Source organism: Chenopodium album, chromosome 7 (genome assembly GCF_948465745.1).
Source record: "Chenopodium album chromosome 7, dcCheAlbu1.1, whole genome shotgun sequence".
Taxonomy (NCBI): domain Eukaryota; kingdom Viridiplantae; phylum Streptophyta; class Magnoliopsida; order Caryophyllales; family Amaranthaceae; genus Chenopodium; species Chenopodium album.
The window spans coordinates 572,966-600,115 of NC_137840.1; the positions used below are offsets into that span (position 1 = coordinate 572,966).

General features: G+C 38.1%; 1 protein-coding gene across 1 annotated transcript; it reads right to left on the reverse strand.

Moving 5' to 3' along the window:
* Positions 1-7,045: 7,045 nt before the first annotated feature.
* LOC145639824 (uncharacterized) lies at positions 7,046-7,531 on the reverse strand. Its single transcript, XM_081691154.1, has one exon. It carries the CDS (start codon positions 7,529-7,531, stop codon positions 7,046-7,048), a length of 486 nt encoding a protein of 161 aa, XP_081547280.1.
* Between the last annotated feature and the right edge of the window lie 19,619 nt (positions 7,532-27,150).

The following is a 27,150-nucleotide window of genomic DNA, read 5'->3' on the forward strand; positions in this document are numbered from 1 at the left end:
TCTACTTTCTCTTGCAGTTGAAAAGTTCTGGTCCCAACGTCAGCTAATCTAGCTCCTGAAATATATGACATTCTTGATCCTTCCCTTAACTAGTCTTCTAGGCTGGAATCATAAATGGCCTTTCTTTCTCTTATCGGAGCAACTTCCGAACAAAGACCGAGAATGTCAATTTTTCTTTCGAAAGAAGGGAACACGCCTTTTCGGCCGCGGTGGTATTATTTTCGGGCCTACAATTATCAGTCTAGTTCGCCACAAGGGATGAAAGCAGGGAAGGCAGTTTGGTATTTCTCCAACGGGCAAGTCTGTATCTGATTAAACCCAGGGATTGTAGACATTCCCCTATTTCCATCCCACCCCAGTAGTCCTAGCCATAAACGATGGATACTAGGCGTTGTGCGTATCGACCCGTGCAGTGTTGTAGCTAACGCGTTAAGTATCCCGCCTGGGGAGTACGTTCGCAAGAATGAAACTCAAAGGAATTGACGGGGGCCCGCACAAGCGGTGGAGCATGTGGTTTAATTCGATGCAAAGCAAAGAACCTTACCAGGGCTACACCCCCCTTGGAAACGTATAGGAGGTTTTTTCCTCGTACGGCTCGAGAAAAATGAGGAAAAAAGGGACAGTTCGAAACAAGTTTCTCACGCGACAAGGCAACTGAGAAAACCGAATTCGCCCCAACCTCGAATTCGAATTTTCGAAGGACGCGACCCCCAACCCACGGGGGGTGCAATAGGTAGCGGTTCTCGGAGGGGCTTTTAGTTGATTCGTGAGTTGGTTCTGAAAGGGCCGGTAAAGCATCAGCTACACAACCATTACCGTCTTGTCATTCCGAGTCATTCATGAGATTAGTTGAGTATTCCCTTGGTCAAAGAAAGAAGGGTCGAAGTTTAAACCGCTCACAGTCATTCAGAACCAGCCGAGAAGTGAATGAATTAGTCATCTTTTTTTTTAAAAAAAACCCATAAAGTTTACCTCCATTAATAAATGATAAGCATCTATTTTTTTATATTAACTTAATTGCTCTCTCTTAGCAGCGGGAAAGGAGTCTATCTATCTGCCTAGCTTTGGTAGATTTCCCTCAACGCAATCTAAAGAAATTCTAAAAATCCCATTGAACGATCCGATTGACTTCTTTGAAAACCGGCCCCTTCCTCTACTCCTATTTTTGTAGGATCAAACAAAGTGGCAACAAAAGCAGCAGGAAACATCTGGTGAATTCGCGACACTCCACTACCTATGGACGTGCCGAAGCTAATCCCTCATCCTGTTTCTGAGCAAAGACCAATCAAAGGTAATTCCTCCTTGCTAATCCCAGGGTCAGCAAGACAAGAAGCAAAGGACGGAGCTGTCGAGTGAGGATTGGGAGAGGGAAGTTCCAGATGTACCCGAGTACGCATTGACCCATCGGCCTTCTTTTGAAACAGCACTGGTGCACCATATGGAGCCTTTGATGGCTTGATAAAACCAGCATCCAACAAACCATCCAATTGTTTGCGCAATTCGCCCAATTCAGACGGCCCCATCCGATACGGTGCCTTAGCAGGTGGCCTTGTACCGGGCTCTAACTCTATTGCATCATCAACTTCACGCCTTGGTGGAAGTCTTTTGGGCAGATCTCCAGGCATCAAACCCTAAAATTCCTTCAACAAATCAACGATTTCATCTGGTACTTCAACGATCACATCCTTCTTCATTTCAACCAAAGCGACTAAGAACGTAGGTTCACCACGTTTGACACCTTTCTTAACCTGCATGGCTGATAATAAACTATCAGTTGAAGTAACACTAGCAGTAGATAACCTACCAGGGACAAAGCAAGGCTATGCTTCATCGGTTATCATAACACCGCCCAAGTGGGGCGCAACCATATCTTTTGCTTGATTGAAAAACTTGTTGCCAAGAACCAACTCGTCGTCATCCATTTCTATAGCAAGCAATTCGACCTTCCCTTTCCATGCCCCCATTTTAACGGAGACATATTTCACAATACCCACAGAATTTGCAGCGGCAGAATTCACCGTCTTGATCATATGCGAAGAGGGTTGAACTTTCAATCCCATCTTCCGAACCAAACCACCCTTTAGAAAATTATGGGTGTCCCCAGTGTCTACCATAGCCCACATATCAAAACTATTCACAGTAACCCTACAGTACATAAGGCCATCAACTGGTTCCTTTTGTTCACCCTTGATCGCGGCACACAATATCTTCATTGTATTCATCCTGGGTAAAACATCATCTTCTCCTTGCTCCTTCTCCGAGGAATCCTCTTCATCACTACTCGACTCACCCAACAACGCAGAAAGTTGTTGGCGCTTTGGGCAATTGCGGGCTATGTGAGGGCCCTTACAAATGAAACATCCGTCAGTAAAATGGGCTTTCTTGCTTGACGAACTATCTTCCTTCTTGTTGTCGGATTTCTGACCCGACTTTTCGTTATTTTGGAAGCCCTTTTTCTTCATGAACTTCCGCTTCTTACCCCGATCATTACTCCTCTCTTTACCGCCCTTATTATCAGAAACAGTGGATGGCTTCCGATCTACTAATGCCTCCGCGACAACAATAGCATAATTTAAATCTTGAAATTTTTGTCTTCTTAACTCGGTTTGGGCCCATGGCTTCAAACCTGACATAAACTGAAACAATTTGTCCTCCTCGGACATGTTACTTATATCTAACATTAAAGACATAAATTGTTTCACATACTCACAGATAGTATTGGTGTGTTTCAGATCCTTCAACTTATCCCTGACAACCCAAGAGGTATTGTTGGGCAGGAATTGCTTTCGGATCTCTTCCTTCATTACATCCCATGAGGCTATGGGATCCTTTCTGGCTACCTTATCTTCTTCTTGATGAGATCACCACAACTTTGCATCACCGGAAACATACAACGCGACCAAGTCAACTTTGCCACCATCTCCCCGATTTGTCACTTTGAAATAATGTTCCAAATCCCAAATAAAATTTTCTAGGGTCTTAGAATCCCTAGATCCATCAAATGCCTTTGGTTCTGGAACCTTAGCACGGTCCCCAGAAGAATACGAAGTCGTCTTCTCCTCAACTACCTTGCGAATAAGAGAAAGTTCTTCCCTCAAATAGTTCAACTCCGCTTCCATTTCGATCTCTTTCTCCTTGTACAAAGGAGTTCCGTTAGGGCTGAACATCTCCCTTTGTTTTCCCAACGCCTTGCTTCGCATTCCATAGCATCTCTTCACGTAGGGATTAACTTCCAACATCCGTGCCAACTTATCACAAAGCATCGCACCCACGTGCTGCCTCGTCAGCACTATGCCGGATTCCATTTGGTCTCCCAAATGACCCATTATTGTGTTACTGTCAATGCGGTGTTCACTAGAATTCCAGCAGGGGTCGGTGCTATATAAAGCTCTATAAGGGGAAGGTGCTTACTAGCACCCATGGGCATCTCCCTTGGCCCAAGTTGTTGCCTACTTCCTATACGACCGCATTGACGCTGTCAAGGGTGTGGGATATGAGTCGTGACATGCTCCCCCACCCAAGTCTTGACGACCCCGTCAAGGCCGTCCCTCGAACTCGGAGATCTTGTCCCGAAATTGCCAAAGGTCCTCCTCTTTCTCCCATGTTGCCTCGCTGTCCGGGAGCCCTTTCCATCGGACAAGATACTCATAATATCTTGGCACACCTCGTTTTCTAATGGCCCTCTTGGCCTCAATAACCTCGATGTCCCGTTCAAATGAAGTCACCACCGCGGTTGGTGCTCGGTGTGACTCACCCCATGATGGATCCTCCTTATCTTTATGATAAGGTTTGAGCATACTTACATGGAACACCGGGTGAATTTTAAGTTTTGGTGGTAGCTCAAGCTTATAGGAAACCTTCCCAACCTTCTTAATTATCGGGAAAGGTCCCTCGTACTTCCGCACAAGGCCCTTGTGCACCTTGCGGAAGACTTTAAATTGCTGAGGTAGCAGCTTAACCATGACCAAGTCGCCCTCCATGAACTCCAATGGGCGTCTATGCTTGTCCTCCCACTTCTTCATCTTTTTGGCGGCTTTGTCAAGATATGCCTTCGTGATGTCCAATTGCTCGTGCCACCCCTTGGCTAGCTTGTAGGCCACTGGGCTGCTACCTGTGTAACTCGATGCAACGGCTTGTGGCGTCAAGGGTTGTTAGCCCATGACTATCTGAAAGGACTCTTTAAGCTGCCTCCTTAACTCCTCAAGCTCCGGTGGTGCCATCCGATAGGGTGCCATGGCTAGAGGCCTAGCCCCTGGCTCCAGCTCGATCTCGTGATCAACTTACCTTCTAGGGGGAAGCCTTTTGGGTAGTTCGGAGGCATTACATCTTCAAATTCCTCAAGCACTCCGGCAACTTCTTTCGGAACCTCGCTCCCACAAGGTTCGTCTTCGACTAATGTGGCCAAGAATGTTTCTTGACCCTTCTTTACTCCCTTCTCCAGCTGAATGGTCGAGATCATCTTAGCCTCAACCTCCTCCCGAGTAATAGGGACGGACCATGCTCCTTGGTCCTTCACAATGGTCATCGACCCGTCCCTTTCAAATGAGAACGGCCTCATCGAGTCCATGAACTCTAGACCCAGCACAAGAGAGAAGTCGTCCATGTTGACGACGATGAGGTCTACGGTGTCACTCCACTCACCCAAACAAAGAGGCACCTTCCTAGCAATGCCAAGGATAGGCACCGGTGAAGCATTTACGGTCTTTAGCGTGCCTGACTCCTTTCCATACTTAACTCCCAGCTTGCTCGCCTCCTCCTTGGCGATAAAGTTGTGTGAGGCACCCGTATCGACAAGTGCCCTAGAAGACCTGCCATTTACTAATGCTTCAACAAACATTATCTTTCCCTTTGGGCGGGGAAGTGTGCTTACCTTGACAACATCGCTGCTCCCCTCGGCCTTGAATGTAGCCTTAACACTCCCCATCATGCGCAACGACCCCATCTGCGCCTCGTCTCCCGTCGACTCACCACCCGAAGAGATAATGGCATTGAACCTTTGTCGTCCCGGGCATTCCCTAGCCCAATGCGGCCCTCCGCATAGGAAGCAGTCTCGGTGCTTGCTTTTGTCCGAGGAGGAAGAAGTGGATGATTGGCCCTTGCCCTTATCCTTATCCTTCCTCTCGAACTGATTATTGCTGTTGCTACTGCTTCGGTCGGTGGGTTTTCCTCCCCCGCCTTTTCCCTTGTTGTTGCCACCTCTGCTATCCTTCTTTGCATCCTTGAATTCGAGCAAGGATTCGGCCACGACTATAGCCTCAGCAAGCGTCTGCACATTCCTCCGCTATAATTCTTGCTGGGCCCAACGTTGTAGCCCTCCGATGAAATAGATGAGTTGATTCTCCTCCGAGAGATCGTCGATCTCGATCATCAATGTAGAAAATTGTTAGATATACTCCTTGATGGTGCTGTTGTGCTTGAGATCCTGCAGCTTCATCATTGAGAGCTTCTTGGCATTCTCTGGGTAGAAATGCCGCTTGAAATCCTTCTTGAACTCGTCCCAAGTAATGATGGAACAAGTCCCCTTCTTGATATCTAGCTCTCGGCGCCTCCACCAGAGTATGGCATCATCTCCAAGATACATGGTGGCAGCGTTGATCTTGGAAGCTTCGCTTTCCAAGCGCATAGCATCGAAGTATTTTTCGACGCCCCATAGGAAGTTATCAATCAATCTCCCGTGCATCTCTCTTCCCATGGAATTTTTGTGGCTTAGGGACCTCCATCTTAGGCCCCGCGTTAATGGTAACGCCCCCGGTTACCGCTGCCTTACGGTAAAGAGCGAGTTTCTCCTTGAGGACCTCGTTCTCCTTCTTCAAAGCGAGGAGTTCCCCCGAGAACTCCTCACGCAACTTGGTTAGCTCGCACATCATCTTCTCTACGGCTTGATTAGCGAGTGTGTTAGCCTCCGTTGTACGCTCCAAGACCAACTCCTTAAGTCGGTTGTCTAAGTCAACCACTTGATCTTTGAGCGATAACACGTCAAGCTCTACCTTGCCGATGGCATCGGACAAGCCCCCCATGGCTAGTTCGAGCTTGGCCGTCTTCTCGTCCCCTTTGTGCACTCGCTTCTCAAGCTTCTGGAGGGCTTGAGAAATGACCTCAGACTCCCCACCTTCGAACACTTGTGATGCGCTAGTCTCCTTGTTCTTGCCCATCGTCTCAGCACTTACTTCTCTTTCGTAGGATACAATGCTAGCTAAGCCCACAGAACGTCGCCCCACACGACCGTTGCTGCTCTGATACCACGTTGTCACGTGCTGACTGATCCCCTAAGTCTTTTGCACGCGCGCCCACTAACTTCCTTCCCCAAGGTTGCTAGTCAAGGCTTACCCCGAGAATTGCTTATAGCAAGTATGGCAACGAAAGCTAAAATAAGAGAGTAAGTAAGCACAAGTGAGGGAATAAGTTTAAGAGAACTTTGTATTGCTTGAGAAAGAGTGTTTACAAATGCTTGGATGGATTACAAAATGAGGGGAAGGTCCCTATTTATAGGCCTCCCAAGTAACTAGAATGTTCTACTCTAGATCCTTCTAACCTCCTCAAATGGAGGGTCCTAGAAGCTAACTTTTCTAGAGCTTTCTATACATTTATGATCTCCTACTCATATGTACATCTTTTCGGAGTATTCCAAACTACTCTAGAGATTACAAGTATGTACAAGAGAAACCTAGAAACTTCTAGAAGCTTCTGGACGCATCCCGAGTCTCCTAACGTATTCTAGAAGGTTCTAGACTTCTCCTTGAAAATATGGCTGCACCATTGTGTTCCTTGGGTCCAAAAACGGTGACCACCAAGTTTGGGCTCATTTGGATTCCATTTGGTCTCCCAAACGACCCATTATTGTGTTACTGTCAATGCGGTGTTCACTAGAATTCCAGCAGAGGTCGGTGCTATATAAAGCTCTATAGGGGGAAGGTGCTTACTAGCACCCATGGGCATCTCCCTTGGCCCAAGTTGTTGCCTACTTCCCATACGACTGCATTGACGCTATCAAGGGTGTGGGATATGAGTCGTGACATGCTCCCCCACCCAAGTCTTGACGACCCCGTCAAGGCCGTCCCTCGAACTCGGAGATCTTGTCCCGAAATTGCCAAAGGTCCTCCTCTTTCTCCCATGTTGTCTCGCTGTCCGGGAGCCCTTTCCATCGAACAATATACTCATAATAGCTTGGCACACCTCGTTTTCTAATGGCCCTCTTGGCCTCAATAACCTCGATGTCCCGTTCAAATGAAGTCACCACCGCGGTTGATGCTCGGTGTGACTCACACCATGATGGATCCTCCTTATCTTCATGATAAGGTTTGAGCATACTTACATGGAACACCGGGTGAATTTTATGTTTAGGTGGTAGCTCAAGCTGATAGGAAACCTTCCCAGCCTTCTTAATTATCGGGAAAGGTCCCTCGTACTTCCGCACAAGGCCCTTGTGCACCTTGCGGAAGACTTTAAATTGCTGAGGTAGCATCTTAACCATGACCAAGTCGCCCTCCATGAACTCCAATGGGCGTCTATGCTTGTCCTCCCACTTCTTCATCTTTTTGGCGGCTTTGTCAAGATATGCCTTCGTGATGTCCAATTGCTCGTGCCACCCCTTGGCTAGCTTGTAGGCCGCTGGGCTGCTACCCGTGTAACTCGATGCAACGGCTTGTGGCGTCAAGGGTTGTTAGCCCATGACTATCTGAAAGGACTTTGCTGCGTTGCCTCGGATCTTTGTAAATTGAATGAGAATTGGGCCAAAAATATTACCTTGGGAAAGCTAAAAAATTTCGGCCATCCCATGTAGATTTTGGGAAAAATATTTTGGTAATTTGTATTTTTAATTATCTCCTTAAAATCTTCTATTTTCCTTAATTCTAATTCTCTATCTTTTTAATATCCAATCATCATATTTTCTTGCCATTCATTCTTCTTAATTATTTCCCAAGTAATTCCAATTTCTTTAATATTTTTCATGACATACATTCCTTCCATATTCAATTATACACAATCTCTTTAATATCAAAACTTTCCTTAAATCTTTACTCACTTCTCCAAGTAATCCCTTAAACCCTAATTACTATAATTCCTCCTACATTTTCCTACCATAATTCATACACATGCTATCCTATAAATACCCCATTAATTCATGATCAAACCTCACACAAATTCTCATAATTCTCTCTCAAATTCTCTAATTAATTTCTTGTTCTTTTCTTCCTTCTTGCGCCACCACCACCACCGTACACCTTTCGGTCGCCCACCTGCTGGCGCCCTCCACCTCCGGCACCACCTGCTGCCGCCGGCAGCCCCTTGCCGCCACCTCCTCCCTTCTCTTCTCCTTGGTTTCTTATCTTTCTTCTCCTTTTTCTCTTATTCAATTATTATTATTAATATGGGAGAATTATATAAAAATTATTATAAGTAGTTTTAATTATATAAAATCAGATTTTTAATAATGTTTATGTTGAATTAATCTAAAAGGTTCATGTACATATAGTTGGGAGGTTTTTTGTAACACCCTAGAAATTCCTTTCCTTTAAAAATACCTATTTTACTCCTTAAAATACGATTTAGGAATATCTAAGGCATTACCGCCACCGTGAGAACGGCTAAGGCAATTGTCAAAGATACACAGCGGAAGACTTAAATCAAAACCATTCAAAACGAGTCAACTCAAAAGTCAACAAAACGAAAGTAAAATTAAAACCAAAGTCAAACGAAGTCAAATAAAATCAACCTACAACTTGGAACCATTAAAGGCCCTTATTAAAAACCAAACAAATCCAAATCTTTGCGTTAGTCCTCATATAAAATACCATAAATAATCAAAGCATAAAAACACATCATAAACTAATGGAAACTAGCATGATTTGCTCTTCACTCATGCCCCGTCATGAATATGCTTCAATACCTGAAAAGTTTATCTCTACTTGTTTCCACTACTCTCCATTAAAAATGGGTCATCATAGGACCAAGATAAAGACATGGTCAAAACACACAAACACACACAATCAGCAAAGCTGAGTACATAAGCGTAATTAAACACACTTACATGCTTTCACCTATCAACACACTCTTACCTCAATGCACCTGTTTACAAACACACACAAAAACCAACAAGACTCTTCAACTAGACACTAAATAATTTATTTAGCATTGATCACGCATCGAACGGGTTTCCAACTCTACCTCCCCCAAATTAATTGAGGTTACTGACACGGGAGCTAACCGTGCCAGCATCAAAACCACACATAGGTGGCGGAATTCCTGCGCATAATAATAATAAAAGGAATGTACAGCGTCCTGTACTCCAGTAGAAGTTATGGTTAAATATAAAACATTAAAACCCCATAACTCCCCCCATATGTTCATACTCAAGGTATATACGTTCCAAGAGTTTTGGTGCGTAATCTCTTTCACTTTACGTTATTTACAGATTATTAGACTTGGTGATGACTCACAAACCACAATCATTCAATCAACAGTAATTATTCAATCAATTAAACATACCAATTTAATTCTTGAATAGTTAGTGACCACATAATATTTAATGTTGAACCCTTTTAAATCTACCTCAGTGTCAAAGACACCTTAAACGCATAAAGCGCCACAAATCCTATCCCTCGGTGTTAAAAACACCTGAAGTGCACTAAGGCACCAACATACAATTTATTCCTCGTGTACATAGACACTTATATAGCTCCTTTCCCATGCTTATAGCATCAATAAAAAAATTATATGAACCATAATAAAATTTCTTTTCAATATTCCCAACAAAATTAAACATTTAGTTTAATTAAACATGCTCTCTATCATGCCATAAAATAAATATGTGGTTCATAAATAATATTTCAAGCTATTATTTTCCATTCAATAATCCATCACAAATAAATCATGCTTCATAATCCAATCACCAATAACATCCAAATCATAATTTCCATTCCAAACCTAGCATGATATTATTTGTAATCAATCAAACACATTTAGCATGCTACTACATCAACATAATTATGCTAAGTACGCGAACGTACCTCAATTAAGCCATTAAAATAACCGAGTACTCTACAACAATTCTCGAACCAAGTCTCCTACATAAAGGGACAATAATACTAAATAAATTACCCTTGTATACACAATTTCCAACAACTTAAACTTACTTTAAACTATTTAAAATAATCTGAAAATTATTTAAAAACCCCTAATTAAACTCCTTTTTAATGGTTAATCACACCCTTTTATTAAAATCACAATTATACTACTTTAAATAAAATTTCAGCATTTTAAACTAATCAAAAACCCTTTAAAACTTCCTCCAAATACATCTTTATACTTAAATTATCCATAGAAACGTTAAATTATCTCTTACCCTTTAAACTCAAGGATAAATTTAAAGCATAAAAAAAAACTTCGTTAAAAATCAAAAACTGCCCGAAAATCATATTTAGAGGTTGAATTTGGCCACGAGAGGGTGGTGCTCACTACCAAAATTTCTTAAAACGTTGTTTCCACATGGAAAACACTACTTTTTTTTTTATCAAAATCGGATGAGTTCAGAACCTGGTCGGGATTAAAACGAGATTAATATTAACGAACGAAAATCTAAAAATTAAAACACGAATTTACGTGTTCAAATTAATCTAGAATTAAGTTAAACTAATCAGTAGTTATAATCACCAAAATTTCAAGACATCATTACTATAAAAGCCCTAAATTAATTGTTCATAAAAACCCTAAAATCATGATTTTCAATAATTAAAAACCCTAGGTTATAAAATTTACAAAATCTGAAAATTATGACATTTATTAAATATGAAATTATAAAGTTTAATCATCAAAAATACAATTTGATACTAATTAAATTAACTTCAAAAAATAAAATCAAAACCCTTAAATCAATAATTATAAATACACAAATTAATAAAACAAAGGAGAAAGAAAATAAGACTAACTTTTTTGTATGGGAAATTTTGGGGATTCATGGGGTATTTATAGAGTAGAGAGTGTAGGGTTAAATTTGGGCTTATAAAAATGTGGGCTTAAGTTATGGGATAGGGCTTAAGTTATGGGTTTTCGAATGGGTTATTCCAATAAGAGTATGTAGGAATAATTAACATTGCCCAATAATTAATAAATGTTTGGCCCAAAATGTATTTTACTTTTATAAAACCTTATATTTAAAATATTTTAACCCTTAAAAATATTTAATTAAAATACTTGAGCACATAACAATACATTTTATTAATACTTAAATACTTCATAAAAATACATAAAAATACGGGGTATTACATTTTTAGTTTAATTATTTGTGATTATTTGTTAACCTTATATTAATTAAGGTTATATTTATTTGTAGGGTGTTTTTTATCAAGATTCTTGAGGTTCCGTTTGTGTGTTTTGTTAAGCGAGGATCAAGGTACGTTAGGTGGCTAGATACCTTGAAAGTGATTGATTTGAATAAGCATGTTTGAATGATTTTGATGATGATTGAATTGAATTGAATTGAATAATGGTTTATGAAATAAAAAAGCATGTTTAAATAAATTGGTTTGATAAATAAATTGGAGTATTGATTTTATATCATGTTTTAAATGAATTAATTATTATTCATGTTTAAAAGGGTTTTATGTTGAAAACATGTTGAATTTAATAAAGAGGAGTTTTGGAATTATTATTAAAAGTTGGATGTATTGAATTTAAAGAGGATTTATTGAATTATTACTATTAATGTTTTACAAGCATGTTGGTAATCCCACTATGCGGATTTGGTTTATTGATAAGGCCTTGGACTTTGTATGACTGGGTCTTTCCTCAAGAATAGCCTTGTAATATAAGGAGACTAGCTTGGGGGGCGTGCACACTTGGGTGAGGAATTGGTTTTCAAGGAATTGAATTTTTTTTAATATGAGGAATTGGTTTTAAAATAATTGGAATTGGTTTATGATTATTGATATTGGAATATTGAGATTTGGTTTTAAATCACGAGTTTGGAATTATTGGATTAATTATTGGAAATTGGTTTTAAAGCATGTTTGCAAATAAATTGAGTTTAATTATCTTGCACTTATCGTACTTAGCATATTTTGCTAACTCGTTCTTCTTATTTGTTTTGGTTCACCCTGTTTACCGTAATGGTAAGCAGTGTTGCATATTTTCAGGTTGGAGTCAATAATTGATGCATTGGAGTCCCGGGATTGGTTTCACTAAATTAGGAATTTTGGTCCTTGTATCTATTTTGAGTACTCATAACATTGGTTACTATTTCTAGTTATTATTAATAAAGAAGATTATTGAAGTTTTCGCTGCAAAGTATTGGTTTTATTTAGTAAGTTGAGTAGCCTTGCGTAATCACGCGGCGGTAATACGCCCAAGTCTATCTCTACGGTATAATTATACGTATTATACTGGTATTTCCGTGGAGGGAGATTTGGGGGTGTTACACATAATTTTTTGTCATATCGAGTAATTGAGGAGTCGAAGGTGAGGATAGAGGAAGGCGGGGAATTCGAGGTGTCTCTGGGCAACGGGGGAGTCGATCCGCGGGAAGGGTACTTGCAAGGGGGTCAGCGTGAAGCTCACCGATGGAGTGACGGTGGTGGAGGACTTCTTACAGTTGGAGTTGGGCAACGCCGACGTCATTCTCGGCGTTCAATGGCTGGAGAAATTAGGGGCAGTAACAACAAATTGGAAGACCCACGTCATGCGGTTTAAACTCGCCGGGGTGCCGGTGACCTTAAAAGGGGACCCAACGTTGGAGAAAACTCAAGTGTCTCTCAAAGCAATGATCCGAAATCTCTGCAAGAACAAAGGAGGAATGTTAGTGGAAATTAGTTGTGTAGAGAAGGAAGAGGAAAAGCGAGGTGAAAAGGAAGTAGTGGTGCCGAAATTCCTGGAAAGTGTGATACAAGAATACAAGGAGGTGTTCGCAAAGCCGACAGGGCTGCCACCTAGCGGAGGACACGAGCACGCCATCACACTAAAAGGGGGCAGCGATCCGAAATCTCTGCAAGAACAAAGGAGGAATGTTAGTGGAAATTAGTTGTAAGAGAAGGAAGAGGAAAAGCGAGGTGAAAAGGAAGTAGTGGTGCCGAAATTCCTGGAAAGTGTGATATAAGAATACAAGGAGGTGTTCGCAAAGCCGACAGGGTTGCCACCTAGCAAAGGACACAAGCACGCCATCACACTAAAAGGAGGCAGCGATCCGGTGAGTGTGAGACCTTATCGTTACCCACAAGTCCAAAAGGATGAGATTGAAAGGTTAATTCGGGAAATGCTCGAAGCTGGGATTATCCGGCCTTCCACCCGTTCAGCAGCCCGGTGTTGCTCGTCAAGAAGAAGGACGGCTCTTGGAGATTTTGTGTCGACTACCGTGCCTTGAACAAAGAGACCGTACCGGATAAATATCTGATACAATTACTGGACGAATTGCACGGAGCCACCACTTTCTCGAAGCTGGATTTGAAATCCGACTACCACCAAATCCGACTACCACCAAATCCGAGTCCGGCCCGAAGACACCCACAAGACAGCCTTCCGCACTCATGAAGGGCACTATGAATTCCTAGTGATGCCGTTCGGATTGACAAATGCTCCGACAACTTTTCAAGCCTTAATGAACGAGGTATTCCAGCCATACTTTGACGATATATTGATATATAGCCGGAGTAAGGAGGAGCATGAGAAACATGTGGGACTAGTGCTAAGGAAGCTGGAGCTTATATGCCAATCTTAAAAAGTGTGAGTTCGGGAAGCAGGAAGTGGCATATTTGGTACACGTCATATCTCACAAGGGGGTAGCGATGGATCCGGAAAAGGTAGAAGCAATCATGAAGTGGGAGGTGCCCCGAAATCTAAGGGAGTTACGAGGCTTCCTAGGTCTCACGAGCTACTATCGGAAATTTGTTGCCAACTACGCTCAAATCGCAGCTCCGCTTACAGCCCAACTCAAGAAGGATTGTTATGGGTGGTCGGAGGAAGCCACGCGGGCATTTGAGGCGCTCAAGAGGGCCATGATCTCCGCTCCGGTACTCGCCATGCCGGACTTCACGAAAGAGTTTGTGGTTGAGACGGATGCTTCCGAGTTCGGGGTCGGGGCGGTTATGACGCAAGAGGGAAGGCCCATAACTTATTTCAGCAAACTGTTGGGAACCAGAGAAAAGGGAAAATCTATATATGAAAAGGAGTTGATGGCTATTTGCTTGGCTATCCTAAGATGGAAACACTACTTGTTGGGCCGACGATTTGTGGTAAGGACGGACCAACAAAGTTTGAGGTTCATCACCCAGCAAAGAGAGCTGAGTGGAGAGTATAAAAAATGGATGAGAAAGTTAGTGGGCTTCGATTTTGAGGTCCAATATAGGCCTGAAGCCTCTAATAGAGTGGCTGATGCACTTTCAAGGAGGGATCAATACAAGGCTCGGCTTAGTTCTCTAATTCATTCACAATCGGTGGATTGGGCTAAACTTGAAAGGGAAATCAAAGAAGACAAATGGCTGGCCCAAATCAAAGAAGGGGTAAGAGAGGGAAAGGAAGGCTAAGCAGGCTTTCACTTAGAAGGGGATCAACTGAAATTTAAAGGAAGAATCGTTCTCCCTAAACACTCTACTTTCAAACTCAAACTCCTCCATGAATACCACAACTCACCTACCGGCGGTCATGACGGGGAGGTCAAAATTTACAACCGGTTAGCCGCGGACTGGTTCTGGGCGGGGATGAGCCGGGAGATCGGAGAGTATGTTATGGATCGACAAGACAAGGCCCAGCCCACCCATGTGTACCATCGCAGGCCCAAGAAACCAATTGAGCATAACAACTAGTATATTAAAAAGGGGAAGTTTGGAAGCAAGGGTGAAGAAATAAGAAAGTAGAAGTTTGTTGCTCAACTAAATCAAGTAAGAAGACAAGGGTGATGGGGATTGCTCCTAACTACTCTTCACTCTTCATTTTGGGGAAGCACAGTGATGAGGGACAAACAAGCAAGAAGACAAATTAACAACTTTGTACTGTAAAATTGGAGTTGTATTATATTAGGGAGGGTTGGCTCTTAGAAAAGATCATTCTAGAAAATTTGAGAGCAAAAACCATCTTTTGGAGAGTTATGGCCTCAAACCATATTTGGAGAGTCATGGCCTAAAGCCATTATCTATCTTGTGTAATTTCCTGATTATCAATCCAAATTCCCTACTATTTCCAATTAATTCATATTATTTTCCTATTATTGTCAAGTTAGTTAAATTAGCAAAAGTCAGTGCATCTCATACTCAAGTGCATTCAGAACAATTGCTAGTTTAGGTAACTGATTTTCTTTCATAGAGATAATTTTTTCATTTAATATAATGAATGTAATCAATCTCCATGGTAAGGCATTGAAAAACAAAGACAACTTGAGAATTGCAGTATTAACATCATATCATGGCTCTCAATTTTGATTTGTAAAGTATCCTTTGAATTGATTGCTTTGTCAACTACTTGTAGACTAGATCAATTACTCATCACTCTCCTCTTCTTGTTTGAGGAACCCACTAGATATGCAATTAAACTTCCTCTAGACTAAATTGTTCAAAACTCATGAGTCAACTACTAATAGTCTTGCTCTGATATGTGCAGCAAAACCCACGAAAAGTTATGATTCCAATTTCAAAAGGAAACAGAGTCATCAATGCACTCCTCCACTCTACATACACACAGTATAGATTATCACATTCAATTAAGTCAGTTCTCTATCCAAGTAAACCAAGGCAAAAGTGCATTTTGTATTTCATGCATGGACATGGAAAGTGTAAAATGGATCATGACTTAACAGTGCTTGTGAAATTAAAAAATGTCATGACAACAGGAAGATCTTTAGTTCTTAATACATCAGCAGCAGGATGTAACGCCAATGTAACTCCCTGTCTGCCCAACCACCCTGCATCAACCTCAAAACCAGCATTACGTGTGTATAAGGAAAATAGGGTCGCAAGGCATTCCTGTTTGTTAGATGATATGAAATGAGAGGACGCAAATGCTAAAACCATTCAATCAAGAACAAAGAACTGCAAGTACCTATATAGTATCAGGGTATTCATCCAAAGCAGAAGCTAAAGACTCTGCTGCAGCCAAACGGACATTATAGTTAACATGTCAAAGTGCCTTATAAAGTCTTGAATAATCAGTGTCAAGCTCAAATCCATAGCGATCCCATAAATCTTCAGCAGCTTTTGCAACTGACTGTTAAAGAATATTAAGCCCTGAATACCTCAAAATGCATGCAATCAGAAGTCAACTAATGCCACCATACACCAATATCCGCAATTCTGCTTGCTATACGCTAGCTTGAACATTTGGCAAAATCACATCTAGATTACTTGAATTCCCATAGCATTGATCATGCTGAGAAATGAAGGTTATCTTAAATTTCAACAGCATGAAAGTACATATAGACTACTTCAAAATCCAATTCCAATAATAACTCATAATAGAGTGGCCATCATTTCCTATTAATCCAGCTACAAATCAAGAATTTCAGTTCAATAACAGGCATGAGTACAATTAGAATAATCAGATTTCCCCTTTAGTTCAATCGAGCTTGAATTACAGATATTTTTACACTATTCAATGAAAGACTAGTAAATTTAGATTACTGAATTTTCCATTTGCTTTTTTCCAGCTCAAAATAATGTATTCAGTTTACAGATATTTTTACTCCAATTACAGATATTTTTACACTATTGCAATAATACATTCAGTTTACTCGAATTTCAACTTTCGATAATCGAACTAAAATGAAGAACTTTTTACTTTTCAACAAAAAGCAGACGTACATTAAGAATTTTCAAACAATAATCAGCTCTATAAATGCATGTACTTGGTAAATACGAGTATTTTAGTCGTACAAAACAATTCGTAATCACAATCAAACTCAGTTCGCAAATGAAAGACAAAATGCAGTAAGGAAAAAAAACAGCAATAAATAACATTAAAATGAAGACAAAATCTACATTAAAAGTTGATAGAGTATAAAACTTATTCCTAAACTAATGGTTGAGGCCCAGGAATATGTTTTATACTCTATCACTCCCCCTCACATGAAAGGCCCTTTGGGCTTGAAATGTGGATGCAACACAGGCCCACCCATACCTGGTGCCAGATGAGATTCGAACCCGTGACCTTTATGTCACGCTGGCTCTGATACCATGTTGGTGGACCAACTCAACCAAAAGCTTAAGCTGATGGTTGAGGCCCAGGAATAAGTTTTATACTCTATTGATAGAGTATAAAACTTATTCCTGGGCCTCAACCAATAGAGTATAAAACATATTCCTGGGCCTCAACCATCAGCTTAAGCTTTTGGTTGAGTTGGTCCTCTAACATGGTATCGGAGCCAGCGTGACACAAAGGTCACAAGTTCGAATCTCATCCACCCCCACTTTCAAGTGGAATATTAAGCGCTGGGTATGAGGAGGGCCCATGCTGCATCCACACTTCTAGCCCAAACGGGCTCTCGTGTGAGGGGGAGTGATAGAGTATAAAACATATTCCTGGGCCTCAACCATCAGCTTAAGCTTTTGGTTGAGTTGGTCCTCTAACAAAAGTAACAAAAAAAAAATTCAAAATTCAAAGTGAATAATTAATTACCTGTATTGTCGAGAAAATCAGGAATATCATAACGGAAGATGCGGAGCTTAGTGGAAGAAGTAGTGACGGACTCACCGAGTGAACTCAGTCTCTCAATTGAGTCCGCCATTGAAGAAGTTTTACAGCGATCAAATAAAGATCCAAAACAAATTCGAAATAAAGAAAAGTGAGAAAAAATGTGTAATGGATAACGAAAATGGTGATCAAAGAACGGAAAAAAAATAATGGAATAAGACGAAAGGGTTTGAAGGTTATATGAAGTATTAGGGTTTTAGAGATGTGATGTGCTTTTTTTTTTAAGCAGCTACTATTGTGTTGTTTTGGTTAACTAGTTGTTGATCCACGCGCGTTGCGTGTGAACCCCCAATTTGCATGATTATAATTAATTAACCTTGCTAAGTGTTGGTATTGAGTTCTTTCATTTGATTAAGTTGACTAATGACATTGAGAAACTAAGTTGATAGTTTGATACATCTACAAAGGAAAAGTTAAATATATATTGAGAGACTAAGTTGGTATACCTTTAAAAAACAATACAATCATAAGCAAAGAAAAAGTTTATAAGCCTTTTCACAGATCCATATCAACCTCCGTAAGAGTTAAGGCCTGACAATAGATTTGGTGAGTGGATATCAATATATGCTAAAACCTCATGAGCAATTAAAGAATCTGAAGGTGCTTTCACCACATTAAATTAAACTCTTGTGGTTCTATATGATAGATAAAGAGATGCATTCATGTTTTTTCCCTGCAATCACAAGTGTGATCCCTCATTATGCATGTTTTGAATCTTTATAGAAAAACCTGCAGCAAAGATGGTACACTAAAATTACAAGAAGACAAGCTTCATTTCCGAAGTTATAAGAAGACAAACAGAAAGTAATGAATGAATTTTGATCAATTTGAAATTCAAAATGCATATAGATCAAAGACAAAGGCGAGCATTTACAAGATATTTGACATTAAAACCTAGTAAAGGAATCTAAATTGAAGAAAATCGTACAGATAAAAAGAAAACATAGAGACTCATAAACATCAAAGTTGATTCCAGATTATACTCCAACATAGCATTAACATTTGCAGAAGTTATTGAGTGCTTGAATAATGAAATTTAGAAAGAAAATATGTTTCCCAATTCATTCAACCTTTATAAAGAGCACAAGTGAACGTAATACTTAAAACCATAAAATCAACATTAACTTACAATTGGAGTAATCAGGCCTCCAAAGAAAATAATCTCTGTTATAATTGAAAAGCTTGTCAGGTATAGTTGCTTCAAAGACTTTAAAGTCCCTGCAATATAAAAGAAACATAAGAAACACGAACCTTCGGTAAGCCTTAGTAAACTAATAAATCTCATACAAAGTCTAGTGAACTAAATTTGGCATGGGGAAGAAACATCCAAGATGAAAATTGTCCAGTCTCAGAGCTAGATACAACATTGTAAGTTGAAATGTAATTTTAAATTAAAGATTAAAGCACTGATGCATAAGAGGTATATTATATTGTGTATACTCATTTGATAAAATTAAAGATCATATTTGTACGTCGTCAAACCTTTTTAGATTTTAAGTGATTATTACAAACTTGTAATTGAGACATAAGTGAAATCTAATTTTTCCAACTGATACCACTAAACTTACTCTTTATTTAGTTGTTGAGGTCTTCTATATGTTTATTTCACTTTCTAGAATATCCAGTGAACTTTCTGATCTTTACGTTTATCAGAATCTAATCCGTAAGAAGTAAGAACTATGAGCCTTCTATATGAAACCTTTCCCTCATAGCCGACTAACCAAGTACTCAGCAACATATATTAAGATTAAGATTAGATGAGAATTATATTAAGAATTTCGCAATGCTAGGTTCTAAGAAAACTTACCACTTGATGAAGGAAGATGATGGATGAAGGAATTTCAAGCAAGTCATTTACATCCTCTAGAGTACCATCATGAACAGCTTTCATACCCCCTGCAACGCTATTGCACCCTTAATCTCCTGACCTATGAAGGTGCACATAAAACATTGATGAAAATGAGACCACAAGCATGATTTAAAACCATGATAACCATCAAGAGTTTGTGAAAGGTTGGCATTTGACGTTTAATGCAGCTTCATTAGGTATACCATTTGTGAATTGTGATGAAATGATCACCAGCTTGTTTATCATTGTAACCTTCAATGCAGCCTCAAAAGGCATACCACTTGTAATAATATAATCTTATCCTCTAGACATAAAACACTATTACAGAGTAAGTATTGTTATCTATATTCACAACGAAAAATATGCATATCTCGAGATAAACTAAGAATTCTCATAAATAATCTATAACGATAAGCAAAAACTATACTGTATGAGTTAATTTGCTTTACAATTGAAATTATCAATTCTCAAAAATCACTGAAATTAACCACATAAACAGAGGATCTTCCCACATAAGAAAGCTAAGTAGAAGCGTTAAGCAAGAGAGACAATTGAGTTGCTCATCACAAATACTTCACGATAATACTCCATGTAAAATCAATCAACCAAATTTGCTATATAACAAAGATGTTCAAATGAAAGCAATAAGTTATAAATTATAAAGACATTACTTACTCAATCTTCCAATATAATTTCCTATCTTCGTCTTCTTCACAAACTGCAAAAATCAACAATTTATATGATAAATTCTTCCAAAAAAAAACCTCAAAGTTGAGCAAAAATTAATAAATTAATAGATTGAAGCTTACCTAATTAAAGAGTTTAAGATGATAACAGTTGCTGTGAATTGACTGAGTATCTTAACTAAACAAGGGAATCGATTTCTCCATGTTTGCGATGAAATTAAGTTTTTATTTTTTTTTCCATAATCACAATTCACAATCTTACAGCAAGTAAAGCAGATTACAAGCGCCGGAAAATGACGATATTTTTGACATCATCTCCGGTAACGGCGCCAATTGCCCAAGCCTTTATTTATTTATGACGATATTTTTTATTTTCATTTTTTTTTTGGCGTAAAAAAAAAAAAAGAACAGTACGGGATTATGTTTTTACCATTTCGTGTGTTTACTACTTTCACGGTTAAGATTTCTTGTGGGCTAAAGTTACTTAATTCTTATGTCTCTTTTTTCTTCTCAACACTTCGCGTCGAAAGCTCTCTCAAAAGCTAACCCATGTTATAAAGAAGTGTAGACGTAGGGAGTATTATTTTGGAAAATTGGAAATATACATGTGGCAATATTGCATACTCTTATTGGGATTATAGCGTATTTTTAAATAGTTGTTCAGCCTCGCATAATTTCTCTAAGTTTTTAATACATAGTTACAAATTTACAATCATCGTTAATGAGTCGATCCGTTTAGCTCAATTTGTAGTTTTCGAAAAAGTGAAGGTTTAGAAAGCTTTCAAAAAATTGCGATTGCACAAGGATTTAGTCAATTTAAATACAATTGCAATTTGGAGAAAGTATGAACCCGGGCTGTTAAAGCTTGCATTACCCCGCAAAGTTTAGGATATCGTTTCAATCCATCTTTATAGTCAACATAGTTGATGCCAAATCGAATCGTGTAACCAGAATCCCATTCAAAATTGTTCAACAATGACCACGCAAAATATCCCTTAACATCAACACATTGCCTGCAAAAAGAAAGAATTAGTAAACCATGCAACTATGAGATTAAGGATATGAGAGTGAAGGATAGCTTGCAGCTTCTCTCCTGGTTCAAAGAGATATGGATTCAATTCTCATTACTGGCCTTTATTTGTGGCTCTCTAAACATGCAAAATATTTAAATTGACGATATGTTTTGATTGAATTCAAATTAATGGGACACTAAAATCCAACTATAAAAGTTGTTTTATTTCAGTCGAGAATTAAGAGAAATGAGAAAAAGGATAAAAAAAAAAAGAATGAAAAAAAGAAAAAGAAATAAAAATGCCTAAACATCTGACATCATTCATTCGATCAACATTAACACAACTATCATTCATGATATCTGACCTCATCTTCATTTGATGAACATTAATGCAACTATCGTCAACGTTAACAACCGTATGATGAACATCATCAGATAGAATCGGAATCATCATTGTAATACCCCTGATATTGGTTTAAGAGGATTTGATAAGCTACTCATGTCAACAAAATGCATCTTCCTTTTAGAGAGCTCAATTGCTAAATACTTCACAGATAATCATGCTCAATTGGGAGTAGTCTTAAGATGGGTGACCTCCTAAAAAAATTCTCAAGGTGCCCTTTGGCGACATTTGGTCCGGCCCGGTGTGGGGTCGGGGTGTTACAATCATAGCCGTTCAAATCATAATCAGCCCATCATCACCATCACAATTTTAATTAGGATCTCGTTGTTATTGTCCACCACAACTTATTGAGCAAGCTTAGCCTCGAAAGTGATAGACCGCAAATCAAAAGTTTTAATGACTTCGATAGTTCGATTAGTATGTGTTGAGAATGTCTTGGGTAATATTGATATTTCTTCTGTTGGGTTAGAGAGTGTGGAGAACGGTTTCAAGGAAGCTAAGGGGGTGCATAGCTTTGGTGTTAAGCTATGGATTGTCTGCTTGGTGTAAAGCAACAATGAAAAGTAGCATCTGACTTCAAATGGGCATATATTAAGATCTAGAAGTGATATTGAGATGATTCAAGTTGGAGGTGATAGCTCGTCTCAAGAGCTTTCTGAAGACTGGTCATATGCTCGATTTGGTCAAGAATCGAGGAAGTTATGGCCATTTTACGAAGACCTGTCTGAGCAGTGCGGGAGTTCGACCGAACTTCTGAAAGGTTCGGTCGAACCTGTTGTAGATTTTCATTTGCAAAAGCTACTGACTCGAAGTTCGAACAAACCTCTGGATGTTTGACCGAACCACCCTTGGTTCGGTCGAACATGGGGTAGGTTCGGTCGAACCTCGTGTATGCCCTGTTTTCTACGGTTTTGCGACTTAAGCGATGTGGCTTATTTAAGACCATAGGATTGTTTTATTTAGCCTAGCACTATATATACTCATGTATTGTCATTGTAAAGTAATAGAATGAGATGAAGAGAAAGATGTAGAGATAGAGAGAGCCTCATGTAAACCCAAACACTTAGGGTTTGAGTGTTTGAGATGGTGAGCTTGGGGTGGGAGCTTTAATGGTGATTGAAGCTTGTAATCTACATTGTTTTTCATCAAATTGTTACTCCATAGTGGATTGGTGGGCTTTTCTCCCGGTTCTCGGGTTTCCCACGGTAAATTCTCCTTGTCTTGTTTATTACTTGTTTTTCCGTCTTCATGGTTGTTAATTGTTGTTAATCGCAAACTTAGCTAGCACATTTGTAATCCCTTTCATCTTCAAATTAATTAAACATCCATTGACAACCAAGCATTCAACCACAAGCTAGACATGTTAATTTAGTTTTCTGCTTAGATGTTGCCACCTTTGAATGGTGAGGAGAGAGAAAGCAAATGAAGAGAGATTTGGGAAATTAGAGGTGATTACGGTGGAAAAAGAGATTGAGATTACAAAGAAAGAGTTGTTGGTTGGAGGAAGAGGTATTGACTATAACTACGAGAGAGGGGTAAAAATATTAGGTTATGTAATTTCTCAATAAAAAATAATACTTCATATTTCGCTTAGGGCATGTTCAGCAACGGTAGTGAATAGTTGTAACACTAGTACTCCTAAAAAAGGATTTTATTTTTTTTAAATAATACTTCTCCGATTTTAATTAAATAAGTGTTAAAGGATTAATATTATATGGTAAGAAAAATATTTCATAAGATATGGGGTAATTCCCAAAAGTTTTTTGGAGTACAATTAGGAAATGGGTCCGAATCCTCTATCCCACTCTTATGTCCCATTCTTTTTTATTAGTCCACGTCACTTTCAACATCAATATTAATTTTTTAAAAAATTTAATAGAAAATTAAATTAAATAAATTTTACATAATTTATATTCTAGTCCTTATCTATTTTTTTCCTCCTTTATACAATTACGTTTAATTCAATCTCATCATTTTTTTTCTTTACACTACCTCCATAACTCTAGAAGAACCTATGATAGATATGATAAAACAATCCGAGCATATCGATCATTATTATAAAAATTCATAATTGAGTAAAGATACAACTTCATTGTAAATTCAAAACCTTTAGAAAATTGAAAATGCAGAAAACATACACACAAAAATAAAAGCAAACTAGTAACTAGATTAGCTTAGTTGATGAAAAGATGTGAGCACAGACGAAAAAACTAGGCCATAATTTCCATAAGATCTATCTCTCTAGTCATGGAATGTGATTCATTATCCTACAACATGCCAACAAGAGAACAAAGTTACAAAGTATCAAGCCAACCAACTATTTAAAATATAGAAAAATAAGAAAAGTATTAGCAAATTTTACAAGTATGTCATATACTTTAAAAAAAAAAAGTATGTCATATACCCCGTATGGTAAATTGGCGAAATCGCTCATCAATACTTCTCGTGGAGTATCCATTAAAGTGAATTGTAGTGCTTTAATATTTATGGATGCAATTAGAGAAAGAATTAATTGAAGTAACTTAAAAAAAATTAGGGTTCTCCTAGAGTTATGAAGGTAGTATAAAGAAAAAAAATGATAAGATTGAATTAAACATAATTGTATAAAGAGAAAACAAAATAGATAAGGACTAGAATATAAATTATGTAAAATTTATTTAATTTAATTTGCTATTAATTTTTTTTAAATTTAATATTGATATTTAAAGTGACGTGGACCAATAAAAAACAATGGGACATAAAATGAGACATAAGAGTGGGATAGAGAATTCGGGCCCTTAGAAAATATAGTTATGATAAGATTTCCCCTTTATAAGAATCTATCTACATACTAGTATAAATACCCCTTATTAAACCAAAATAGGTCTACACATACCTCATATTTTCTCTCTCCTGCCCTCGCAAGCCTCACGGCACTTCCACTAGAAGAAAAAAAAACTTTCTTCTCTAACTCCCTAATCTCATGTGAAGTCAACTTTTTTTTTAAAACAAAAAAAAGAGAAAGGAAAGGAATTACGGAGTAGTAGTAGCTGTATACAAGTTACAACTAGGGGTGCTATAATTGAGCAACATGTGTCATGAAAAAGTAGAAGAAAGAAACTTTGGGGAGCCTGATCATTGCAGATTAGTTACTCAAATTTGAGAAGGGTAATTGAAAAAGTGAGTGTAAAATGATGTGGCAAAAGAAGGAAAGGAGAGAGAACAATTGGAGTGATGGTCTTATCGAGCGAACCGAGCCCGAACTCTTCTTTAGCTCGGCTCGTGTTCATTTAACTTTATTCGAACTCGAGCCAAACTATAATCAAGTCGAGCTTTGACTAAGCGTTTACCGAGCCATTATCGAATTGTTCACGAACAGTTTCACCTATTATTATCTTTAGTTTATGTGTCTTTTTTATTATCATTTTTTTGAACAAGTTTGTTTTTTAAGCTAATATTTTAATAATAAGACTATTAAATTATTTTTTGTAATGACTAGAACAAATATATTTACGTATACCTAATAACATATAATTTTTATATATAAAAAATTAATCGAGCCTGTTCACGAGTTTTTCGAGCCGAGTTTGATATAACTGTACTTAGCTCATTAAAGTTTCGAGCCGAACTCGAACTCGAGTCGAGCTATAACGAGCCGAGCTTAGACGAGTTTTGATCGAGCCGAGCTTGAACTGTTCGCGAGCAGGCTTACTCGATAATCACCTTTTCAACAACGAACAACGAACCAACAACACCTAAGTGCCGCCATAGTGCCACTGTTACGGTCTTTGCCCCAAATTGATACTTTTACCACTAAACTTATATCACTCGTGCATATAAGGTAATACACACTTGACCATTTGGAGTTGTAATGTTTATTTTTCAATTATTGAGTTTACATTTTGATTTATTAATGTTTATACATTGTTGTGGATCATAATGGTTGATTTTGCGTATATATATGTGATATTATATTTGTATAATTGATCTAATTTGTTTAAAGTATTGTTAAATGTTGTATTAATGGTGTTAGTTTTAATTGGGATTGATTGCTTATTTTTTTGGATATTAGTTTTATTGGTAAGTACAATATTGACCGAAAAAATTAATTATTTTGGGTTAGTAAATCAGGGGTGTTACATAGTCTAATTAATTTAATGGGAAAAAATTAATTTTATGTATGTGACTATGTGAGCATGTGGCTAAGATAAGATAATAAGCCCAAGGATTTAAACCCAAATTAAGGCTTGCCCACTAGATGAGATTACCGACTAACTCCAACTTCCAAACCTAATAATTGAGCTTGAGCAAATATAAGATGAAGTGAACAAGGCCTTATTCAGAAACAGAGGGAGTATGTGTTTTTTTGGGAAAGCCACTTTATTCTTGGGCTTTGGACTTGACCGGATACGGATCGGTTGATTCAGGTCTGGTCAGTCGTAATTATCTATCCCTACCCCCTAGAGTAGGGAGCTCTACCTACACCCCCTATCAAAACACTATGTTTTAATCATCCTATCTCCATACCTACTACGTATACACTAACTGATTTTACCTCTATATATACAAAGAAAAAAAATCAAAACCTCCATTTGCATTTTCTCTCTCATCACCCATTTCTTAGCCATTTTCTCTCTCTTCACACATTTCTCACTCATTTTCTCTTTCATCAAAAGCTTTAATGGAAAATTGTTACAAAATTATCACAAGAATTTGTTCAATCACTTCGAAATTCACCAATACAAAGGCGAAATTTGAATAGAGTAAGTTGTTTTGTTCAAGTTTGGAACGAAAAAGAATATAAACCCAAGATTTTACTAATTTTTTGTTGCGATTGTATTTCAAGAACATAATTAAAAAATAAACCATAGAGAATGTATCAAGGTAAGTATAATAATATAGTTCTAGTAATTTTTGTTCAAAAATTAGTAAATTAAACCAATATATATTTCTTTTTTGCAAAACAAAGGAAACAGTTTCAAAGAAGAAAACTAGGATTCTGGAGAAATGTAAGTATTAATAAATTTAGTTCGTAATGATTTTTTTTTTAATGTTCATTTGCATTTTGATAAATGTTCATTTATATATTAGTATAAAGTCATTACCATATTAATAGATAAATAATATATACTACAATGTTCATTTATATATATATAATATATATATATATATATAAGAGTTAATTTATATATAAAAGTTCATTCATATATTAGATCATAGTCATTCACGTAATAACATTCATTCTTTATTATAGTTTGGAGTGGAAAAATATTTGATAGTTTGGAGTGGAAAAATATTTGATAGATGTATATTTTTATTTTGGTAGATGTTCAATACATAACAATATATGGTCATTCACAATTTCACATACTAGCATACAACTATTAAAATTTTGATAAATGTACGTTCATGTTTTTGTCATCTTCTTCAAATATTCCATGTTCATTTCAATTTTGAATTTCAATATATGTCTTTTCTTATGTGGACATATGGTCAATCACATATTCATATCTTCAAGGGTGTTTATTTACGTATATATTTTATGCATATGTTCATT